This window comes from Cuculus canorus, chromosome 2 (genome assembly GCF_017976375.1).
Source record: "Cuculus canorus isolate bCucCan1 chromosome 2, bCucCan1.pri, whole genome shotgun sequence".
NCBI classification, from domain to species: Eukaryota; Metazoa; Chordata; class Aves; order Cuculiformes; family Cuculidae; genus Cuculus; species Cuculus canorus.
In genome coordinates, this window is record NC_071402.1 from 113,403,810 (window position 1) to 113,430,290 (window position 26,481).

The 26,481-nt window shown below is 39.4% G+C and overlaps 1 protein-coding gene across 1 annotated transcript in view; it reads right to left on the bottom strand.

Annotated features, from left to right (window-relative positions):
• The window catches only part of TRAK1 (trafficking kinesin protein 1), a 133,989-nt gene that overhangs the window by 31,092 nt on the left and 76,416 nt on the right, over positions 1-26,481 (bottom strand). Inside the window, 2 exon segments of the mRNA XM_054057495.1 lie at positions 6,025-6,141; positions 9,580-9,656. Coding sequence (XP_053913470.1) covers positions 6,025-6,141; positions 9,580-9,630 — 168 coding nt within the window. The 5' untranslated portion in view covers positions 9,631-9,656.

Below are 26,481 nucleotides of genomic sequence, written 5' to 3' on the forward strand. Positions count from 1 at the left end.
CCTGGTTCACTATTGCATTAGTCTAGATTCACATCCACAGAAATAGATACACTGCAATGATATTGCAAGAAATTACTGTGGCACAATGAAGACAAACAATATTCTTATCCATTTTCTATATTGACTGTCACCATCTAGGTTGGATACAGGCCTTGTAGACCTCAGATACAGACATTTCTTCCTCTCCAGGAGACTTTAGATAAAATTGCTAAAGTGGTTGCATGGTAAGGTTATATTTGGGATACTATTGCCTGTTTAGCTGCAGAACACCACCACACCGTGGCAGGCTGCCATTCTGAGTTTGCTGCAACGGTGGTGCTGCAGTCAGTTTCTGATTGTAATTTGGGCTTTTGATGACTCCAAAACACGAATCTAGTAAAACAGTATGTGGGAGTTCCCATGCTCAGCACACAGATGTATCAAAAATGAATAAAACATAAAAATTATTAATTAAGATACTCTGCAGTTGTGTGCCACAAACTTAACCTCTGTTAATTCCTATTGTGATTCTGCAAGAAAAGGGTTTAAAAGCCCAATTGCACAGGAGGACTTGCACTAATCCACTGCTACAATTCAAGATCCCAGTGGCAAAGAGATTAATTTTTATTTTACTTGCATAGCTATAATAGCAAAACTGATCAGACAGATCTGTCCCTTCCACTCGCACTGCAAGACTTGGCCTTCAGTTTTCATTTTCCAATGCAGAAGTTGCTGAGCACATTTCTTTTTATTAGACTTTTGCTTTTTGAACTGTAAGCATACTTATATTTGTACCTATCACTGGCAAAATAACCCTAAGAATATCAATAAAAGATCTAAGCTGCATTTTTCATCAAACAAAAAGCAGGCTCAAAGCACTTAAACAATACAGCAATTTTAAGCAAACAAGGTCATTTACTTTACTAAGGCTCTTCGTTGTAATCAGATGTGCTAAGACACCAAGACCTTCTGAGACTTTGATTCTAAAAATCCAAGGGGTCAGGGGGGAAGCCCCAACAAACCACGTTTCAGCAAATCATGAACCAAAACCCCCGCACATTAATTTTATGAGGTTCACTTTCCCCATTTCAAGAACAGCTAAAAAGCTGAACCAAAAATAACAATTTAGTTCCCTCTAGCACATTATGGCTCAGCCTCTTTGAGCAGAAAGGATTCAGATACTGTGAGTTGGTGGGCACTAGATCACCTCCAGCTTCTTGTTACACTTCCTTCTCCATGAATTAAAAACACAGGGGATACTACTTTACTGCCATTTCCAAGCAATCAAATTCTCCAAAGGAGGGTGAACAGCCAGGAACTTATGACCTTTTATGGGAACAGGAACAGAAGCAATGGGCACAAACTGAAACATGGTAAGTTCTGGCTGAGCATTAGGAACAACATTTTATTGTAGGAGTGACTGAGCACTGGCACACATTGCCCAGACAGGTTGTGGTGTCTCCATCTTCGGATATATTCAAACACTGTCTGGATGTGGTCCTGGGCAACCGTCCGTAGGTGGCTCTGCTTGGGCAGCAGGGTTCAGATAAAATCACCTCCAAAGGTCACTGCCAACCCCAACTATGCTGTGAAATGTGAAAACAACTCACTGCAGTAACTTCCAGCAATACTTTCTTTGACATAGCATTTTGTGGTGTGCTGACCCCAGCCAACAACGAAGCATCCATGAAATAAGCACATATCCTGTGCCCACAATGCCCACAGAATGGAGGAAAGAACCAGAAGCACAAAAGACAGGAAAACTCATGGGCCAAGAAAAAGACAGTTTAATAAGTAAAGCAAAGCTGCTTGAGCAAGCAAAGCAATACAAGGTATTGATTAACTATTTTCTATCAGCAGGCACATGTTCAGCCACTTTACAGAAAACAGAGCCTCTGCACACGTAATGGTTACTTGTGAACACAAACACCATAACCATGAACATCGCAGATCCCTTCTCCCTTCTCTGAGCTTTTATTCTTAGGCATAACAACATAAGGTATAGAATACCCCTTTGGTCAGTTTGGGGCAGCTATCCCAGCTGTGCCCTCTCCCAGCATCTTGCACAGATGGGGCGGGACTGGGGAGAGGGAGGGTGAGGAGGAAGACTGCACCTTGAAGCTGTGCTACCAACCATTAATCAGCAATAGCTGTAACACTGGTTGTTATTAACACCATTTTCATCACAGATCCAAAACATAGCACCCTACAGGCTGCCATGAAGAACACTGGTGCCACCCCAACCAGATCCAGTACACATTTTTATATTGCAAAACACAGGATTTGTTTTATGAACAGAAAGGACCTTTTCTACATTTTCATGAGCCGCTGCAATGTGTACCCTTTGGAGCAAATGCTACCATGCTACCCCTCCTCACAACATATTGTCACAAAGCAAGACGGGCTGAGCACGAGGGACAAGGCTCATAAGCTCTCACTGTGCTTGGCTCCCAAGACTTCACCTGTTCAGGCTTTTAAGACAATTCAATGCCCTAAAAGCCTCACTCAGCTTCAAAACTACACCATGAAATAGCTGCACCCATCTTAGAAACAATTTAAGGTAGTAGATAAAAGAGCCCTCACATAGAGCACAATAAATAAGATACATGGGACCTATCTGGCCGGAACAATCCTTACTGAATCATGAACAACAGTAAAGAGTCCAGCTGATTGTTTTCCTGACTGACAGAAGCTAAATGAAGACACACAGTTACACTGTATGTAAATAACATGCATGCAAGTACCAAGCCAAAGAGCATTTCTATCTTTCCAATATTACTTTCTACTGTAATAGACCAAACATGACATTCCATCTTTTATGCCAGTATTCCAGATTATAATTCATCTTTTCTCTTCCTCTCACTTTACACAGAAGAAAAAATCTGGAAAAGGTTTTAAGATCCTCTATCACTAGACCAGAGAGTCTGGTACGTGACCTGGAACTAAAACAACAGGACTAGAGGACTGCATTAATCAGATGTTATCGCAGGTTAGTGGTGGTGTTATCTGACAACCGACAGCGTGTTTCAAACACTGCCTTTTAACCTTCAGAAACACATGACAAAACCTGAAGAGGAAAAGGCAGCATAAACTGGGAACTTTAGGAACACAAGGAGAAGCTAAAACCTAACAACCCTCTCCATTTCAAACACTGTTCACATTGTGACAGTTCACATTGCTCTGATACCAAGCTCTAATTTCAAAGGAGACAATATTAAATTATGGGTAATGCTGACTCAGGGACATCTTGAGATGGGAGCTGCAGCATTCTTAGTGAATACGGCAATACAACAGCAGTACCTGGGGACTACATTTCTGCTGCTGAAAAGGCAGACACCCATTTTTGTAACCAAAACAATTTACAATTACAGAAGTGTTCTCAGTATAATGTATACGGTTTCAGAATAGAATTATGGAGCAGTAAGCCAAGACTAAAGTGTCTGAACATGCAAGCACAGTGCTTGCTTCGGTGTGCTCACCTTTTGTCCTCTAGCGCACCATAGCAGGCTCAGTTCCATCAGTTCTAATTGAACACGGCCACAGCCCCTTCCTAAAACTAAGCAGCATAAACTCAAAAGACAAACCCAAGAATCTAATGCTTTTTGCACAAGTCTGTACTACTTTCATATGTACCTATGAATGTGGCATGTTACAAGGACATAGGAAAAACTTGGGTTACTTAATGCGATGGTTAGAAGACTTTGTCAGGACAAGTTTGGTAGGTTTGAGAGACATATAAAGTTATATATGACATATATACCAAGAAACCCTTAACATCATACCATACACCAGAACAAATTCTCTATTTTACAGAAACCACGGATCCCCCAAATAAACCATTTTTAGGCAGCTAGTTTTTACATAATTTTAAAAGTACCAATTCGATTCTCTTTTATTCTCTTCTCCCTTGCCCTTAGACACAGTTGTCTTAGTTATCATCCTATTCCAATATTCAAAATTCAGCATTAATGGAAGATCTGAAATATATTGAAGGATTTTTGACACAGAAAACTGTTATAACTTTAAAGCCTGATAAGCTCTGCCTCAAAAGCATCCATTTATGAAGGAGTCAAAATGACAATATGAAAGATGAGTGTTGATAGACCATATGGCCCAACATTATCAAGCCAAATGCTAAGAACCTTATTTCTGGTAGGCCTTTTCTTAATGCAACTCCTGGGACCTTTTGGATAAACAACCCTGGCTAAGACAGCCCATCCCTGTCACCCACCTTCCTCAATTGAGTCTTCTGTTCTGGATGGATGGTATGAATGCACTGCCCTGCCCAGTCTGTAGGCACATGCCTAATAAATGCCATATTGACCAATGCAGAAACAAATTTGTCCACCACATGATGGGACTTGGGCACCAAACAACAGCACTCCTCTGGGACACAAAAGAATCGGTTTTCCTTGCCAAAAAGGGTAAGCCACACCAAAGGATATTGTTACCAAAGGATATTATTTCTATGTGTGTGCTCCACTACCATTTATTGCACAACAGGGATCTCTCTATCCATGCTTTATTCATCAGCCCATCCTAGATATAATTCAACTCCTCACTCCTGAGCAGTTTTATTAACAGCCTTTTAAAAAGTTTTTAATCCCCTGTAGTTCATTGTTCTCCTGCTCACCCCACAACTGTGGAATTTCTCTCCTTCTTGCTCAAAGCTACATATGGAGAAGATTAACAAACCAAGGTCATTGTCCCAGAACAAGAGAAGCAACATTTACCTCCAGCTCAGTAAGCAAGAGTTTAGTGATACTTGCAGTACAGATAAAAAGCTTTTAAAACATCCTGTACGTTTCCATCCAAGATACAACCATCAAGAATTTGCCAGTAGCTATAGCAACTAACTCCCCATTAAGAGGGACAGACTAAGAAACAGCAAACTTATAAATACTTGATCAAAAATTCAATGGTATATGGAAGACACAAAGTGTTACTTGAAACAATGTGAGTTTTCAGGTATGTTTTATAGATTGCACCAATTTGAAATTACGCATGCCATCATATTCTAGTCTAAACATCTTCACCAAATATCTAAAACATTATTACTGCAGCCAAACTCAGACAAATGTATGTACTGCACCAGGCTACTGGCCCATGCTTCAACAGATTCTATCACGGTTCCCTGAAGAGAGAGAGAGCAAAATCACTAAGACACCACACCTTTTTCTGATCTAGATAGAAGGCAGCAAGTCTCAGCCAATTAACTGTTTGCTTCCCAACATAACCCAATGCTTCCTAACACTGACAAAAATCACACATGCAGAGCATGTTGAATAAAAATTACCAATAGCCAAAATATATCCCAATTCACCTAAACAAAGGAAGTTTAACACAAGTTTATGAAGTTGGCCCAGCTTGGACAAGACAGAATAATCTCAGCGAGCAGGCACTCCTGAAATGTCTATTAATACAAAAGTCATTTACCTTGTACGTGATACCTATAACATATTCAGTTTAAGAAACAAAGGGAAGAACTCCCAGCCTTCAAACGCTGTGTTTTAAGAGCCAAAATTCAACTCAGTTATGAATAGAAAACTATTTGGGAAAAGGCAATTAAATATCAGTCGGTGAAGAAGAAACAAGTGAGGACTGAGCAACATTCAGGGAAGAAACAAGAGCAGTGGACTGCACACAGAGGTAGGAGAAGGGAAGGAGTGATAAGCAAGATAATTATGTATAAAGCATGTGAACAATGACAAAACAAATAGAAGAAAACACTGGATATAGTGACTCAAACTAAAAGAGCAGCTGGTTTGAGAGGAAAATTAAATCTATGGCAGAACAAAATTCAGTGGCTTGAGGGTGGGGTTTTCCCCCCTCAAATCACCTGACTGGAGACAACAGGTCAAATTACTTTTTTGGTCACATTTCTAAAAGCGTACAAGCTATAAAAATAGCTAACAAAACTTCTGCAACACAGACTGATCTGCTATGGACAGGATACCCAAGAAAATTAAGTAATGACAAGGTGAAACTAGAAGAAAAAGATCTCTGCATCGCTGCAGACAGAGCACTTGGGCATAAAAATCTTACCTCTTCCCTGATGTGTTCTACTTGCTCCTCCAGGAATTCATTTCTTTCTGTCAGTGATTTATTCTTCTTTAGCAGTGACTGGCCAATCCGAGCAGCTAATTCTAAGTCCCGTTCTTTCTGTGAAGCATTAAGAAAAGAAAGCTAATTTCAAATTTTCCATTCACCAAAGGATCAGAGGGAGGGTAAAATTGTAATGAAAGCTAAGGAACAAGTACTTGAAAAATAAACACTTTTTTCTTCTGTGAGGTTTTGTTGGTTTGGGGATTTTTGCTCTTTCCCCTCCTCCACATCCCCCCTCTTCACTATATTACACCCAAATTGTTCAGAAAAGACTGACCAATACAGAGTTATTGAACCATACACCTGAAAGCACAGCTTCAAAGTCTAGTGTAAACACATGTAAATGAAACCAGATCTCATCCAGCTTTGTTTGAGAAACTATGGAGGGAAACTATTCCATCACCTTGCTATTCCATCTACAGAACGCAATCACAAAACTTCAGAGGTTACGTTTTAAAGAACTGTAAAAAAAGCACAGTAAAAATAGCAAAGAACTTCAGCATTTCAAACCATTCTTCAGTTTCCACTTGCTTCACCTTGAAATTGAAGGTAGTAAGCAGTGCAGGAGCAGAAGCCAACTGCACCGTAATGAATGTTCAGCTCCTCTCTTCTTTGTGTACATATATCTGATAGTGCTTTCATATAAAAACAAGTCCTAGCCCTTTCCTTTTGCAGATGCCCAAATCTACATTAAGTAGTTACTCTTACGCCATGATTGCCCCCTTCTTCCACCTCTCAATGTGCACAGAACTGGAAATAACTGATTTAACCAGTTCCCCACATTTACCAATAAAAACTAGAAGTTTATCCTTTTGATGACACATACCTTTACATAAACCTATTCTGCAAAGCTGAGATATGAGGTTGTAAACCTACCTAGGACCAGATGATAAACTACTTAGAACTTTGAACCATCCATAAAATATTTCAGTTTATCATTTTCTTATTCAATTACTAGATCTTTACAACAACGGGAAAATGGTGCTACAGTTAACTCCTCACTTACTCTTAATTCAACACCTTTTCAGGAAGACTTTTCTCCCTGTCACTGAAAATACTGTTTGGGGCTTATCACCTCTGACAGCCATACAGATTCTATAACTAAGCTGCCTTGTTGTCACGTATACATTAATGACAAAGCCTACAAAACCTAAGGCTACTGAACACGTGGATTTAAAGTCAATAAATGTGAATGAAGAGGCTTTTGTAGTGGGGAAAAAAAAAAGGAAGTTACATAATAATCAGTAAATATAAAAAGACAGGTTATTGATCACTGCTGTAAGTACAAATAGCATTTTCCAAATGGCTTCTGAAGGTCAGGCTTGTATTTGTTCTGAAAGCTACTGGCATTATCTAGCCATAAAATCTTGATATAATCTAAAGTACAATCTTTCAAAACAATAGGTCGCACAAATTTAGAAAAAAATGTTTGGTTTAAGTATTGAGCCAACTTATTGTTCAGTGATTTGGCTCTCTTCATAAATATAAAGTGGAAAAAATACATTGCTGCAGCTTTGACTCTACAGAGGAAGAATTATATAGCACCAAGTTTCTAATCTCAAAGCTGAGGAACATAAAGCATATTTCCAAGCTCCTTAATTAACCTCCCTAGCCTTGCTACACCATTTTCAGCAATTCAGCTTGAAGCCTCAGTTTGGAATCAGGCCTCAAACTCACAGCTACAAGGAACTAATTTATCATAGCAATACGTAAGAAAATGCAGAAGCCAGACACATTTATACTATATTATTAGAAAGGGATGAGAAAGAAGATTCACACAGGAACCTGCTCCTACTCTCACCACGTACCCAGGAAGTTCTGGTGTCACTTCCTTCAGGGCAACAGGCACAGATATTCAAAATACCTGCACACGTATTGTTTTAAGATGTTCTCTTTCCCATTTTCTCCTCCCCAGATGCTGCATCTTTCATCCTGTCAACTTTGTAATATATTCATTGGAAGCTTGCGAACAAGGAGAGACAAGCGGTTGTGATTCATTTGCATGCGTGAAGGCAGCAGAAGGAGTTACACCTTAACTTCTGCAAACAGATGTAAACTCTTGTGACAGCCATTATTTTGGAATCAGAGAAAAGAATTAAGTGCACATCTGCCTAGGAACAGAGTGAATCAATGAGAAATGATGATCAAACAAACCAATAAAATCTCACTGAATGCATTTGTTTTATTAAAGCTTCACTTATTACATTTCCCCCATTTTTCCTTTGCTATCATCCTAGAAGGGAAGTACACCAGAAGCTTTAAAACACCGTCTCAGCAAGCCGTTCTGGCATTGCTCCCATGAGTACGATCCATAGACATTTGGCTACATGGACTCAGGGGAGCAAACAGTTTGGCAGAATGGTGCATCATTACTAGAAGGAGCCATGGCAACAAATGGAAGTAAATTTCAGCCAAACATGTCAAAGAAGAGGACAGAAACAGGTAACAGACTATTACTACAAGTTAATGGATTATTCCAGGACAGGTCTTTTAGGTAAAGTATCAGTTTTAACTGGTAATTCATAGAAAGTTGTTGAAGAGTTCAGCTTGAAACACAAAATGCAGGACTTTGTAGCGAGATCAGATGTAACAGGCATAGGTGGGAGATGTGAGCATTCCCATGCTTGTTTCCTTGCACAATTAGAGGAAGAACAGACCACCCAACATATCTTGGTTAGACAGATCCCATTTTTGACACTGCTGTTGCAATAAGTAAATAAACTTGAAGGATTAAATTACACTAAGCCATAAGCTAATTCAATTGTTACAGTTTTCACCTAAGTAAGTCTTTGTAAACATTACTTGGAAAAATACTGCTCAAGCTTACTGCAGAAAAGCAGCTTATTTCAGTCAAACAATTTATGATGACATTTATTGAACATGAGCATTGTAGCTTGACAATCACCTTTTGCCATTCCTTGAGGGCCAAGGATAACAGTAATAACAGTCTACATAATAATGGTACACAAAAAGTCCCAAATAAGTCAAACAAAAGGCAAAAAAGAAACGGCTTGGAGAAAAATTGAGTATTAGGTATTTTCTAATTTTGTGTCTATGCACTTCCCTGGAAACACAGTATCTGAGAGAATAATTATGAATACAAGACTATTTGTGACTTCTTTTTAATTTTAAAAGAGAATAAATCCATCAATAATGATACTGTTAGCTATACACATACTCTAAAAATGTGTCATTTTAAGATGATTTCCAGCACCCTTTCTTTGTTATGGCAAATATTTGGCTAAGAGCAAGTTAAATTAAGTTAAATGGCCTCAACTGAAAAATAAGCACGAGTAACAAATCCATATGACTGAGGTAAACAAATGACCTTAACTTGGAAAGAATATTTACCTTAGAAATGAGATAAAGCGTACATACACTCAATTTCTCCTTATTTGAGGACACTCTACCAACAGTTCTTAGTAGTGGCACCATATAATTTTTACACTCTTTCCTTATACTGGCTATGGGTACTTAAAAAGATGTAATACTTGCCTCTTCAAGAAGACGTGTAACAGCATCTATGTCATTGTACGTTTTAGTCATCTGGCCCACTCTTTCAGCACATAAAACTGTAAGGAAATAAAATAAAACAATTATATTAGCAATACTATTAGGGGAAAAATATCTTTTAAAGAGTTTAGGTTTCCTCTTAAATCTACAAAGTAAATGTGAAAGTATATCAAAAGAAAAAAAAAAAAACAATGTCAAGATAAAAAATCAAAGCTTCCAAGTTAAACTGACACACTAGCGTTTTTCTTCTGTAATGACTATTTGCTTCTGTTAATGGCAGAATAAACCATTAAAATGTTAACGCTTTCTACTCTGAAGAGGAATGTCTTGAGTTTGTAAAAAAAATAATATTAAGGAAGAAGTGAAAACAGATGTTGACACATAACTAGGATTCTATGACATCATCTAGTCATTGCATTATGTGTAATAGCATTAATCCATGAATCAGAAACTCCAGTAATGTTAGTAACACTGTTCAACATAAAGATAGGTCACATCAAGTTGATAAGAACTGGGTTCTATGGTATGACACAGCTAAGTAAAGACAAAACACATACAAAATATTAAGCGATTCTTATAATGCCAAAACCACATCATGGTGGCCACAGTATCACTCAACAATATTTACTTAGTGATTAATCATCTTGTCCAGCCTAAGGTGGAACCAGGAGTTTTGTCATACTGAAGAAAGTACACAGAAGTTTAGTCTACCACCACAGACGATCCTTTAAGAAGCTAAACTGACTTATTCAGAAGTCTGCAAGTTGTTTGAAAATCCACCAATAATCAGAGGAAACAACAGCATATTTTCAGCTACACCTACTTCTCAAACCCTGTAAGTCTGGGAAAAAGGGATTGTTAATGAAGTTGAGCCGATCATATGGACTACTGGTTATCAGCCTGCTGTAGGACATGCTGTTCTTCAGGGGATTTACCCTTGACAATGTCAGTTAAAGCTCAGTCTGAGAGATTGGGCTGATGTTCCTCTAGCACGCATTAAGGCAACAGAGGGAAGACAGACAAGGCCTAATTAGATTTAAATTAAAAAAAAAAAAAGCAAATGTATTGAGTACAGTAACACCACCAGGAGACAGCCTGTCACCCTAAGGAAACAATGCTACCCAACATATATAAATATATAATCGACATATGCACAAAAATAAGAGTTGATCACTACTAAGGCACATTAATAATATATCAAGCAGAAGATTACTTAGACATCTATTGAAATGCTGGAGGGTTCCACATTAGAAACATTGGAAAGTTGCTCAAACTGCAGTAAGAAGTACAATTTTTATTTCTGTTTGTTTTCCCGTTTTCTGAAATCCTGTTTTTTGAGGATCAATTCCTAATAACATTTACAATATTTAGTCACAATCAGTAGTGCCAGTGAACTCCAAAGAATGCCATTCAAAAGTATTTAAAAATATAAATCCTACTTATCTGAATCTGTCTGAAAGTGGAAAACAGTCAAAAGTTTATGCTTCAAACAAGTAAGTTTGTAGTAGTAAGTGGGGGAATATAAGTAACTTGCAGAGAACATTAGCTACAGTAAACAAAGGGCTAAAGAGAAGATTTCCACAAAAATCTTCACTGAAAGACAGTGTCACATCCAGAAGCCTATTCACAATAAAAAAATCAACACTGCCATAAACCCTATTCTATTAAACATAGTAAGTTCATACTCATGCAATAAAAATGTCTATCAGAAACCCTGACGCCAGTAGTTTATTTTCCAAAACAAATGCATGGTAAATAGTTCCCTTGGTTACAACATTCCTTAGCTACTATAATGTCTGAGATTGTCATTAGCAAGCTCATTTTAACTCCATACCTAGCACTAATAATCATCACTGATTATGACTATAGAAACCTCACACCATCCTAATTCAGGTGAATGTATAACTTTCTTAACATCCAAGCTGATAAAAGGACAGTGATCCCACAGACAATAAAGTTACCCACCTGGGAGAAAGAGTGATAAAGGTTGATGCATGCGGCTGCTCACATAACTGTTTCTTCAGAACTTGCCATTTAATCTTTAATGCGGCAGGGTAACACCCCAGCCTTATCGCCACAGACTTATTACTAGTAAAGTAGCAGTGACCCGGTCACCAATAGCTTTTGTATCTCAAAATTTCCATCAAACTTCTGCCAGTCACCATCAAAAAAAGGTCTTCATATACTACTCTGCCAACGTGGCAGGGTTTCAAAGTAGAAATGACTTCTTGTGCACCCTCTTCAATGTCTAAGTGGAAACAAACTTCAATAGACTGCATATAATAAAATGCTTGCTCCAATTAACCACCTCCTATCGGCTCACAACACAAGACACAGCAGGAGTACAGAGCTACTAACTAAAAGGCAGGTTCTCCTTTGGGAAGGACGGCAAACTTGCAAAGAGGTCCTGTTCTCCATCCCTCAGAAACCAAAGTTTGTGGGGAAGAGGTGAAAAGTCAGAGAAAGCAATTCAGAAGCAGCATTTAAAATGCTCAAAACAGCCTCCACAGGTTACAAGATTACATTTGGCCAGTTGCCAGTTCAGCGATTTTTATTTCCTTCATGTTCAGAAAGACTATCAAGGGAAAAAGACATGCTATCTTTAATAACAATTTTGAACTCCGATTAGTGAAAACAGAGTGGGACAAAAAAAACCAAAACCCACAAACCCCAGAAACCTCACAACTCTAAAGGATTCTGCATAGCAGGTTTCTAGCCTGCTGGAGTTTTTGGTGAATATGAGAGCCTGGTAACAGTGATGCAAAGATAAAACAAAAGTAAATTAAGGTCAACACTCTGTAATACAAAACAAAGTGCCAATTCACTGGCCTCTTTTTGTTCACTTGCAAATCAGTAGTGTTTTTGCTTGAAGCGGAGAGGAAGCAGTGTCTAAAATGCAGGATGCATGCAAACATTCAAATCAAAATACACTTTTGCACCTCTTCGTTTAAAGAGATGGCTGTCAGACAATAGAGAATTAAAAATATATCTACAGCAAGTGGAAGAACCATAGAATTCCGGAAAAAGAGAGTCAGAAAAATGTGTTTTGGCGACTACTTGGAAACAAATGTCACGAATCCAAAACAGGAAACAAAGAACAGGGAAAGCTTCTATCACATGATTTCCATGACAGCATTAAATACATGCAACTAAGGACATACTTGTGGTTTAAAGCATTTGTTTTCTTTAAAAGCCAAACACACAAATGAACAAATGCTACACAGACCAAGTATTTCCTTTGCCTTCAAGTACCTGGGACCACCTTCACACCCTCTTAAAGTTCAAAAATTCATTCCACATTCCTGTGTTTCACAAACGTGAGCAGAGCTGAAAGGACATGCTCTGCATTTATTTCTTATCTTCTATTTAAGAGAGCATCTGAATGGAAGTTTCCTTCAGGCTCTGAGCTCCACACTGTCTAAAGTGCTTATTCCCAAGCTGAAGAAGAGAGTAAAGCATGTACCCTCCTGGACTGCTCCCTGAAAGTAATGCAGCCATTTACCATGCTGCTTAGAGGAAAAAGCATGGAATGGAAGCACAGCAAGAATACCATTATTGGGAGCTGCTGCAATGAGCCACCACCTACCCAACAGGGGACTCAGGTGGAAGAAAACCAGAAGAAAAATATCAAGGGAGCCAGCAGTCACAGGTGTCCTCTGCCCCTGCCCCTGCCCCCCCCCCCCCCCTCTCATTTTTAAGACCTATCAATTTGGGACAAATTAAAGATATAAAAGAGAGCAGCCATGGCTGAAGAGGAAATCTCAGCTCCCACTGCTCATTTTCCCATTTATTTCCAGCTACTGGGAAACAGAAGGGGCATAAAATGTCATGGTAAAGTTTCACCCTTTGGGTGGATAACACTGGCATATAATTATGTAGTCTAACAGGGAAGTCTTAGAGCATGGGCATTTCCCTAGTACTGAATTTTAGTTCCTCAGAAACTACATCAGGATAAGGGAATACTGTTCATGCAACATAGATCTCTGGCAATTTTAATAGTGATGCTTCTTATTGGCAAGGTGGCAGCAGGGGGTGAACTTACTGCTTTTCTTCATAACGGTTGCCTACCCAAAGCCTTGTACTACGGCAAGGCCTACTACATTCTTGATCAGTCATAGAATCATAGAATGGATTGGGTTTGAAGGAACCACAAAGATCATCCAGTTCCAACCCCCCTGACAAGGGCAGGGACACCTCCCACTAGATCAGGTTGATGAAAGCCTCAACCAATCTGGACCTGAACATCTTCAGGGATGTGGCATCCATGACTTCTCTGGATAAACTGTTCTGATGCCTCATCACCCTCATGGGAAAAGAATTCTTCCTAATATCTAATCTAAATCTAACCTATTTCAGCTTAAAACAGTTACCCTTCATCCTACAACTGCAGTCCCTAATAAAGAGCCTCTCCCCCTTTTTCCTGAAGCCCCTTTTAAGTACCGGAAGGTCGCTATAAGGTCTCCCTGGAGCCTTCTCTTCTCCAAGCTGAACAACCCAAACTCCCTCAGGCTGTCCTCATTGGTGAGGTGCCTCAGCTCTCTGATCACCTTCGTGGCCCTCCTCTAGACTTGCTCTAACTGATCCGTGTCCTTCCTGTCCTTCAAGGGAAGCCCTGCCTCACAAATAAGCTTCCATCTCCCTCCCCTCTACTGAGAATTCTCCCCAAATGCCAAAGACATAATGGCAAATTCATTGCATCCCAAGTGTTGCCCATTGAGATGTACAAAACTGATAGAGCAACAGTGACTGATCAGCCATACTCCTTATTGCCAGATACCTCTTGGCAGTCATAAAAAACCAGAGCCCCCGGTGGACTCCAACTCCTCCAGTCACGTTGGCTTTATTTCTGAAAGGCTATTTATGCACTACAAGGATAAACCACCTGCTCTAGAACTGAAGCTGTGACTTTTAGCCGCCAATAGTTATGCTTTGGCACTGGTTACTGCAAGCCATCTACTTGAGCCAAGGGCACGAGGAATTCTGAAGCCGTTGCCATATTACCTATATTCCGTTTCGAATAAACTCACAAATACTATGCCTAAAAATGCTCTGTTACTGACCCAGACTAGAAGGATTTTCCATGCTTAGAGGTAAATGTGGCAACTTCTCCCCCACTAACGAGGACATTTTGGCAGCTCTGGCTAAACTGGGGCAGAGTCTTCAGTCCTGTTGTTGCCTGTCACATTCAAGAGCCCCGAGAGAACACCTTCAGCTAAAAGAGCGTAAAAATTTGAAGAGACTCCTATCACAGGAGCTTGAAATAAAAAAAAAAAATGTGCTTCTGAAGCACGACTTGCTACCAGACTGTAACATAAGACACAGGAGTTGCTCCAGCCTCCCACTCCACTCCCTAAATCCCTCCAGAAGGCAAACAAGGAGCCCGACGGGGGGCTGTGACCCTGCTGAGGGGGATAAAGTGCGACCACTGCGTACCAGCTGCTGCACAACCGTCAAGTCACACCAAGGGCCAGCTCTGTGGAGGGGTTTGGAAGAACATGGTGGTGTGGGCAATAATGCACTCAGTCAGCAAGTACATATTAGCAGAGTGAAAAATACCAACCCCTAAGTTCAACAGACAATGCCAATAGATAGCTTTTTCTTCTTTTTTTTAATGTTACAGCTTACTTACTGTGATTTTAATGCCATAGTTTGCAAATTAATCTTTTAACATTAAGGTGCAGTTACTGATACTTCCAGAAGGGATTTTAACTTGCCATTTAAGCTATGATTTGAAGGGTATTTGTTTACTGCCATTTCTCTCATGCGACAGTCAAATAGCTTAGTAAATCCAATATTAAAGCCTCACATAAAAATTAATGTTATTAATTAATCTCAGCTTTGGTAAAAGCTCTGCTGTTTCTTCTTTAAAGCTTAATGTCCAAACTCTCAGGTTGGTAACAATTTCGAAGTACTTTCTCTAAGCAGGGCATGAACTGCAACAAGTTTTCTTGTAGCGAATGAAAAATTAAGTCAAAGGAAATTTCAACAAGAACCTCACACAATTATTCCTTCTGTTACCATCACCAAATATCAAGTGTGGTAACTTGGGAAAACAGACACAAAGCAAAACCGCAGAGATAGGGAAAAACACCTGCAGAGAAACAAAGGCTTTACCTTATTAATATCTTGTAGCGATAGGACTAGGGGCATTGGGTATAAACTGCAGAGGGGCAGATTTAGACTATAAATAAGGAGGAATTTCTTCACCATGAGAGTGGTGAGGCACCGGCACAGGTTGCCCAGGGAAGCTGTGGATGCCCCATCCTTTGAGTTGTTCAAGGCCAGGTTGGATGGGGCCTTGGGCAGCCTGATCTAGTGGGATGTCCCTGCCCATGGCAGGGGGGTTGGAACTGGATGATCTTTAAGGTCCCTTCCAACCCAAACTATTCTATGATTCTATGATCTTCACATCCAGGCTCCACAACTTCCTGTCACCACTGTGCACACACCATTTACGGATACAGCTCAGCATCGCTCTTCTGTTAAAAGTAAAGCTTCTCTTGAAGGACCTTCGACTACCAGCCATTGAATTACTGTCTTGGCATTCTCCTCCATTCAATTCATGTCAAGAAACATCTGGACTGTCATCCTTACAACTAATAAATAGGTGTGGGGCTTAAAACAGGACCTGGACCGTAAATCTTTCAAAAATCCTAAAATGAAGCTACAAAGCCATGTTAAAAGCCATATATTGTCAGCGGTCTCCCTGTCTTAAATACAGCATCTTTTCCTATTCCATCCCTGGGACGGATTGGATGTGCCAAAGCTTTCAAGAATTACTAGCACTCATTTTCTTTGCCTTAGTGTTTCAAGATTCCAGAGCTCTGTACAGCCTTTGTTTTAGTCAATGTCTCTGTAAGATAAACCAGGTATTTTTTTATTTTCCATCAGTCAGACAGCAGGAATGCCTGAAGTTTAGATTTTAGCACAAGACTTTGTGGTTTGTTTTTTTTTTTTTATTAAACTTGGGCTAGATTCTTAGCCTTCACTTATCCAGTGCTTTAGATAAGGATTTTTAACCTGTTACATTAGAAAACTGAAACAGTTGTGAATGGCTGCCATCACAGGTCCTAAACAGGTAACAGTCTTTTCCTGTCCTACCTGCAAAAGCAAGAGTCAAAACACAGCCCAGTTTCAGCTGACCCAACAAATTACTAACCAATGAAAACTAACACATTGTCTTTCACGATTCAGGTTCTTTTTTAATCAGCAAAAACAGCAGATGCTATCAACAGATATCCTTGCACAAAGTTTCACTGCAATCAGCTCAAAGAGAAGCTCATCAAATGAACAGTAAATATGTTGCCATCATGCAAATCTACAATTCCAAAGCAATGCACTGACTTCAAGGATTGCTCTGCCTAGACCTTTAAGAAAGTGCTTTGCATACTCATCAAGAGAACTTGTTCTCTAACACTGCCAAGCATAGCACTAGTTCTGTGTCAGAGGCTCTAGAAACAGGACAGTCACAGCATCTAAATTTGGGACTAGGAAAAGCCTCACTACATCAAAATGACCATGGAAATAATAGACAAGTAGTGAGAACATGTTCTGCTCATGGAACAGGCCAAACAGTTAAGGTGTCTTAATTATACAGTTTTTACCCCCTTCTTTTCAATAACTATAAATGGTTAAAGTGAAGTCTATTTTCAAGACTTCCCATTTCTGATACCAAACTTATAGTCAGATATGGCCAAAATGTTTCTTTTGCTCAGTGTGATAAGGCTACATGCTGGTGCTTCCATCTGCTTTAGTTATAGGATAGATTGACTCACCCCAAAGAGAAACACTACCATTTATAAATGCACCCATGTGCAAAGATACACAGATATAACACATATTTTTGTGCATCTGTATCACTAATACACTGAGCCTGTAGGCGACCTGAATGTACAGATGGAAGAGAGAAGGCATCTTTAAGAGGCATTTCCAGTACATACTGAGCTTTTGAGGGGAAGGTACTGTATAAAGACAGGGCTAAATTTATCCCAGATAAAACTCGACATTTTTTTCTCTCCTAATCAAAAAGAACAGCTTCAGACTATACTTAGATCTGCATGAAAGGTAAAGTTAGCAGGAAGAATAAGAACAGCATGATGTATTTTTCAGCAACAATTTAGTCACACACAACTGTCAGTTGGCCTCTCTCAGGAAGTTTCCTCCCCATGCCAACCCCCAGTTTTAAAATTTTCTTTTGCCAGCATCTTAGTATTTTGCACAAACAGACACGCTCTTGCAAGTTCCTTCACAGACCCACAACAGAAGAGATGGATAGTTTACTAACCAAGTGTGAATGAAATCCAGGTGGAATATTTGATTCTGACAAAATATTTACAGGAAAGTCCTATGCAACAGGATTCAAAGAGCATGTTACGTCCACTGAGCCTTTGGATGCAGGAACTTTCCCATGAAGTGAATAAGGGGGTAAGTAAATTCACAGCAGAACACAGTCTCTGTGCTAATAATTTTCCAAAGCACCCTTACACCAGCTTTAGGATAGTATATTTTGAAGTGCCAGTTCTCTACCACAAAAAAGCTATTTTGGAGTGAAATTTACAGCACATGAAATAGCATAAATGGTACAATTTAGCTTTTGGTGCCTGAAGCCCTGAAAAAAATTGCCAGACTGGCTGGAAGCAGCCCTTGAGTGGGTGCATTTTGATGCAGCAGGTGCACGGAGGTATTTTCAATGTACATACATTCACATTCTCACTAGTTACCTGCAATACTGCAGATGTCCATTATTTCCAAAAAGTACTACAAGATCATTTTTGTTGAAAGGTTAAGTCACAAAACCCACAACTTGAAAGCACATACATAGAAATAATCCCAGTTCATGGATAAGCACAAAACCGTTGCCCTATTGTTTTTCTTATTTTCAGAAGTACCTGTTGGAAATGACAACCTAAACCACAATCTCATGATACACAAGCTGTACATATAAAAAATGCACTACATTTCCAAGGAAAGATAATTTTCCAAATCCAGTTTCATTATTAAAAAAGGTATTGCATAGCCTACATCTGTTATCACCTACTACTTCTTTAAAGAATGGTACATAAATTAAGATTTATCCTATACATAAGAGTATTGTCTTCATATTTCATCTGACTTTACAGGCTACACATTAAAACAAAAAAAATGTAAAATTTAGTCATTTAAATCCAGAAACATCACTCAAATGATTTACACATTGCCATGTGGTACTGTCATCAAAATTTAAAACCAGAAGTTGAAAAGTACCTTCTTCCAAGATATCAAGGCTCTGCCTGTCAAATATGTGCTCTCTCTCATCTTCATTTTCATGGTCATATTCAAAGGTTTCCTCTTCGTTTACTGACATTGCCGAAGTCATCCCAGATACACACAATACGGTGCATTAGTCTCACAGGAGAAGGGAAGTCATTCCCTTGAAGGCTGTATTTTTGGGGAGGATGAAGTAAGGTCTCCACGAAGCAGGATACCATCTTTCCAAACTCACATGCTCAGCCAGGGAGCTCCTGAGTGACTGAGTATTTGTCCTTAGCACAACAGCTTTGTGTGGTACAGATGGGGTGGAGGAGGGAAGAGACCATCTGTCTAATAATTACTAGAAGATTTATGTTGCTCCTCATACCAGCCAAGTTTTGCTCAACAGCTTCACTAGCATATTTCAGAGTAAGGGCGCTGAAAACCCCTTCCCAGCACTCCTCACATCAACAAGGTGCTCTCTCCTCTGCCCCTGTTCTTCCAAGTGAAGTGGTAGCTTCCCACAAGTGTCTCAGCCACACAGAAGTCTGACCCAGCCTCTGACTGTCACACCTGGTGAAGGGTGTGCACCTTCACCGAGTTAAATCACCTCTCAGGTTGCCTAATGCTGCAAGTAACAGATTTCAGAGGAATAGCCAACAGCCCAAGCCTGCTTAATCCCACCCAGCAGGGAGACCTTTAAAGCTGTAGGTACTGTATATATTATGGTCTGACTGCAGCACCCACCACACACTTAAACCACTGTGTGGAGAATTGGAGTGGGGGAAAGGGGGCGGGTGTTTGGGGCTATTTTTATTGCTTTAACAAAAGAGATTATGCTTGTATGAAGCATTTAAAGGACATATCACATCAGCTGTCAAATGCCATGCTTTCTACAATCATCTTTACTCTTATTTGTTGTGGGAAATGAAACCCCTCAGGTCCACATATGGAACCCCAGCGTGTTTCCAAGGGCATGTTTCTCTCCTCTGTTCAACAACAAAACCCCCTGTGCTCAGAGAACTTGGTTTCCAACAGGTTGTGTTTGCTAAACTTAACTACACACACAGAGGGCAGGTTAATTTTCTTATGTAACTTTTCGCAGCTATCGATCTTTAATCTTTGCCAGGTCGCCTCCCATACTTTCAATGGCAAACAGGTGCTTGTGGAAAGCATTCTTATCTGCACCACAAGGCAAAGTGGGGGCACCACAAGGCAAAGGCAGCTCATCACCCTTGAGGTGATTCAGCTGCTAGGTAGGGAGGGAGACAGACAAATTTCAAGCAAGCAGAACGTAAGAAAATTTTCCCTATTAGCACTTCTCTGGTGGCGTGGAAGTATAAAGTAGTACGAGGTAAAAAGGAACCGATTTTATAAAATCATGATGAATTAGTCTAAGTTTTATAGTCCTGATATTTATACACAAACAATGGAACGAGTTTATGAAATACGCATAAGTGCTTGCTGAGGAAAGGAACACTCACTTCTCAATAAAGATAGACCTTACTACTCAAACTTAAGAACCTGACCTTGGACTACCAAGTTTACTGCAATACACGGCAGCAGCAAGAACAACTTCAAGAACTCAGTTGGGAAAAAATAGGATTGTCCCTTCCTCCCCATATCATGACATCAAAAGATGTAATTTTAGTAACAATGTAATGGGGATTACTTCTAGTTTCTGATTCCTTAAGAGTTTTTATGTATCTTCATTTCTGCCCATAACAGTGCATTAAAACACTTTAAAAATCATAAAAAAAAAAATAAGTCAGACAGCAAGAGTCTTAATACCTACTTGCAATCCAGTGTTACTCTACCACATTTTGGTAATAACTAGTGAATGGAAGTTCAGAGTGTAACCAAAGCAGTAAGACTCAGGTATCTTTAAAAGAATGCAAGAAGCACCTTTTAAAGCTTAGGACAGACAGTCTCCAATTGCCAATCCTGTCGATTTTAAACTCTTGTTGATTTTAACACTGCTAACAAGTGTTCAACTACAGCTAATTAACTACCTTATAAAGGAGAGCAGGGCAGTGGAAGACACGCTGAAAACATGCACATTGCTGCCCAATATACATAACAACGTAAGGAGAGTAAATGAATATTCCCACAAGCTGACTTCTGAACTGTGACTCACGTCAAATCAACTCATGCCACGCAGAAGGACTCTGACATTCAAAAGATGAGAGAAAGACAAGTGTTGCAATGCCTATGTTGGTATCAGCATATGATAAATGCTGATGCAAATTCAGTGGGTAGAGAAGGAATGTACCGCACCCTCACACTATCAACTCATTTTTAGTGTTATTCTGCATTAAGGCCTTTTACTAGTGCAGGAATATTTACCAGCTAAAGATTCAGGGCCAGGTTTCCAAAAGATATCAAACAATAAGCAGTTATGGAAGAAAAAAAAAAGCTACATTGTATATGGTTCTGAAAACATACATTCTAATCAGGAAAGATTCAAAGAGGTTTTTAATATTTCCTGTAAACACATACTCAGGGACTTAAAGAACATACTGGAATGAACACTCATCCTTACAGGTTGCCACTGCAAAGTAAATTTGGCATATTTGCTGCCATCACTACTCTGAATTAGTGGCAACAGACATATACTCCTTTCAGGGACCTTGTCAAGTGAGTTGCAATGGTTACATTACACAGAAGTACATCCCTCAAGCGATGCTTACATTAAGGCACACACCACCTTTGGTAACTTTACAGACAAGCAGGAAACACACAAACCAGGAGCCGGTTTGAAGAAGGGCGAGGCTGGACACAATACAAAAACTCTTATCCTGACTCATTATTTCCAAGGAACTCAAATGCATTAAAAGCATCTTAACCTTCCTTTATCAATAAAACTATCTAGACTTTTACAAAATTAACCACATTAATTTTGACCACAATTATCTAAAAATAACAATGCTGCATTTAGAGCAAAGAGATTCCCCGTAAGTTAACAAGTCCTAAAAACAGCAACTAAAACAGCAGCACCCACATTTGAAAACATGCTGATGAAGAAATGTGGGTGGTTTTGGGTGGACTTTTCAAGGAGGGACAATAAACTGGTCATTAAACGTGCCTTCTATTAAGATGTACAATCAAACAAAGTTAGCTTGTTCAAATATTTAAAGGTTCTGCATGTTTACCACTCTTCCAAAAGCCTACCTGAATTATTTTTTGTCAACTTTAACTAAAGGACAGCACATTACTTTTGCAGAAAGGGAATGAAATGGGATTAACTGGAAAATGCTTTCAGCAGCTGAACAGAATGAAGAGGAAAAATACCTCTATACTGAAAAATAAGCCTCATAAAGGTAACATACCAGTAGAAGTAGCTTAGGTGTGACTGGATAAAGAAGAGACAGTGGATGGGGTGGAATAAAGAAAAAGAAGTGACACGGCAAAAAGTAGAAAACTAGGTAAATTATATCAATCATTATATGACCATAAGCAAAGTTCAACCACATTTATTCAAGGACACAGGAGCAAAACAAGAATGGCCTGAAAGAGAATTTTAGCTGCATACCTATAGTGCAAGGGCTATTTCAGAGGCTGCATACTACAAGCATTTGTAAGATTCTCATAGATTTAGATGTTATAACTACAGTCAGCAACCACTCAACCTTCAGAGTAACATGAGAGTTCCTCCATCCACTTGATGGAGACAAAAGGGGCTGACGTATGAGGGAGACAATGACTCAACATAAAAGCCCAAACACTAGCCAAGCTAGAAATACGGATAACCAAGAATTCTCAGAGAGCTGCAGCAGGCAATATAAAATATTTTTCTAATGCCACCTTAAAGCAGGGGGTGGGAGGGATTAAAAAAAAAAAAAAAAAAGGGGGTGGGTGGAGAAAGAAAATAGAACCAGAACCAGAACACAGTTTCACATCTGCAAAGGCACACTAATATAAGCGAGGCAAGGGTAAGTAATCGTGCTTAAAGCGGCTGAGAGGTCAAGGAGAACAGGCATTAAATATTGCCAATCATTGTTAAGCTAAAAAGAAAGTTAGGGAGCTTGCTGATAAGCATTTCAGTGGGCTGGAAAACAGAACAGAAGAGAGCAGCTGAAAACAGAACAGAAAACCATTTCAGTGTGAGCAGGAGGAAAATACAGGTAGGGGTGGAAAGTTACACGAAAAAGCAAAAGCAGGATAAGGGATGCCAGAACAAACAAGAGAGTGAGATGAAGATGAAGTTGCTCAGGCAAACATAAAAGGGGTTCAACATAACTGACAAACAGGGCACACTGACTGGTGAGGTAAAAAAGGAAAAGACACTTTCTCCACAAGAAACTGCTGAAACTCATGGCCAACAAAAGGAGGAGGAAAGAGCCAACTGCACATACTCAAAGTCACCTGGAATTGTGGGCCATGAAGTCACAGGCATTAGCACAGAGCTGTTTAGCTAGAAATAAACAAGTTACGGAAGAAACCACAGGAAAAGTAATTTGATCCAAAGTCAACCTGTATTTCTCTAGAAAGCATTGTTCATTGAGAGGATGAAAAATATTGGCCTAAGAAAGAGGCAGAGGGAGAACGCTATTCCTGAAGGTTTGTATCTACTCGAGCAACTTGATCTTGTGGCAGGTTTCTGCCAATTGCAATGGGGCTGGAACTGGATGATCTTTAAGGTCTGTTCCAACCCAAACCATTCTATGATCCTATGATACTTATCTGTTTATTTAGCTGTTTGGGAGTTTGTGCAAGTTTTCACATTATTTTTTCACCCAAGTTGCATTTTGTGCATATTTTTTAAGAATCCATTTGTTCTCTCAAAAATCCCACCCGGATGAACCTAGAATTTTATAATGTTACTTTTCACAATAAGAGTCTACAAAAGTTTCACCTCTTCCTCTTATACCATTGGTTCTGTCAATCTCAAAGTTTGCTATGAAAATTACTTTCCTACTCAAGTAACACATCCAGTGCTTTTCTCTTCCCCATTCCATCTACACAATATATTTAATTGATACCAAATAAGGTGACAACTGTCACTCATATTGTAAAATATTGTACTTGAAAATATACACAAAAAGCACTGGGTAATAGTTCTTATATATAGATGTTTCAACGTACTGTAATTTTAGTTAAAACCGGTGATTCAATCTTCATATGTCACACTCGATTTACCTTATTGCCTAATTCCATCTACTCCTATCCAAAAATAAACTCGGTAAAGGACCTTATGTAAAGAGATTAATTCATTATTCTAACCTGAGTATTGCAAGGTATTAAAAAAAAAATACCATCACCAAATGCAAGTTGAAGACATCATTACAGTCCATACAGAAGAAGCTCATGGAAAAAGTACGCTGTGTGGGGGGTCAGCACTCACCAGAAAACTCGTAAGCCCAGAATAAACTAACACTACAGAGCTCCTGAGGCCCTGTTCCCACAAAGTATTTAAATACTTGTCCAACACCTGTTGCTCATTCCATTACTGTGGAACTTCCAGAGCTTCTCCAGTGCAGCATACACCTTAAGACAAAACCGAGGAGCAGGTGAGCTCAGACATTCAGGCATACCATACTTCTGCATAACGGCACCATGACCAGACAGATAAAGGACCATCAAAAAGAAAAATATAGAGAAGGCTGTTTTTTATCTGGGAAAAAACCCCAAAACATCAGCTACAGCTTTTAATGAAAGTACAACTGTTCTATTTTTTAAGTTTCTAAAACCAGGCCACCTCAGCCTGTTACATCATGTGGATTAATCAGATGCTACAGTATTTACTAGGGTTAAACCTAGATGATAAAGATTACATAATGGATTCAGTCCAGCCTAAAGTGGTCAGATCTTTCAAATAAATATGCACCTTTCCTCTCTGAACACCTGGACAGAAATAATGAGTTAAACATAAGAGAAGTTCAACAAGCTTCTAAAATTGCATTCCATTCAGAAATCTAGTACAGAGAAACAAATGGAAGCATACACCACTCAAAAGAACATAAAAACCCCATTAATTTTTTCACACATGCTTTTACTCTTTGTATCCCCTCTGATATTGTTATCAAAGCACTATCTTTGTGTACTACATACGTACAAGATCCCCTGGCCCCATACTCCTTATTCTTCTTTGCTTCACTGTGATCTTGGACTTGCTGCTTTGCTTAAGCCAAGCTCTCAAACCAGAATAAAATCCATATACATTTACTGCTTTCCCCAAAGTCCTCATTTTGTTTTACAGATTACCAAATGAGTGCCATTGATGAAGAATTTTGATTTTTCCACCCTGCTGATAGCACAGTTTTAGCCATTCCTTAACCTTCCCCAAGTGCCTTCTATCAGAAGGCTGATGAAAACATTCAGTGATAAAGAAATAATCACCCAAGCAAACATCAGAAAAATCACAAGAGGCCCAGAAGACAGTGCTCAGTTTGTAATTCTTCCAATTCAGAACGTTAACCTGTTCACTTTTAAGAAGCTACAGTTATAAATGTCTTGCACAGACAACCAGAGAAAAAACAGGTACTGCCCATTAAACACATTAAATATACACATATTACCGCATATTGGCAATGCAGAAAAACCACAAGGACTGAAAACTCAAGTCAACACAGAATCTTACAGTAAGTGCATTTATGTTCGGCTGAATTATTATACATATAGTTATAATTAAAATATTTCTCCTCTGCACAAAGATTGCTCATACAGTGCATATGCTCCTCTGCCACTCCCTTTGAAAAAGAGAGCTGTAACAGCAGAGTCTCTTGCAGCATGCTCACAAGAGATGTCGAGGTGCAACAGAGATGCGGGTATCTCTGCTACACCAAGGTGCCGCCTTTTTCAAGGTACTTCATTTTAAAAAAATCTTTAATTAATGATGGTCTAGTCTTACAAGCTCCAAATTCTGCAACAAGGTACTAGAAAGAATTATTTACCATCTGTGCATTCTTCATAATACCAGTCCAGTTCATAATAATCTGCTTCAATAAATTTCTGCATAGTCAGTATCCTTCAGCAAAATAGATGAGATTTCACTTCGCTGCTAAGGTCAAGTGAAATGCAGCCATGCCTTCCTGCCTTTGCAAAATACCAGATCGCCAGGAAGCTCACAGAAAGCCAAAAATGAGCTGCACATCTTCAATGAGTCTGCAACTAAACTAAAAAGGGGGGTGGGAGGTGGATTTGAGAAAAAAAAATAAAATTAAAAAAGAAAAATAGAAAAAGGATGCTGAAGGGAACAGCAGATGCCCTGGCGGCTGCTCTAATAAAGAAGCTCTGCACAGGAGCCTTGGATGGGTGTTAACAAAATCATCCTATCAAAAGGCTGATGCGCTGACGTGCGGGATACACACCACCGCCTGGCTGTTTCTAACTCATTCCATTCCTCCCTAGGCTCCACATCTCTTTCAGTCTAACATGTTGCCATGGAGACAAGCTGGCTCCAAAAAAAGAGATGCAGAGATGAAGAAAATGCATTTTGCTGTTTCTGGCTTTACAGACTAGAAGTACCCCTCCATACTGGAAACAGAAAGATGATACAACTCTCTGCTGACTGCTCCCGGAACAGCAGCATCATGCCAGCACAATGCACGGGGTATATGCAGTACATTAATAATGAAAAATCTAGTCCATTACTACTCTCCTCCACATGGTCTGATAGAAGCCTGCCTTCCCTATGGAAAAAATGAAACTACATTA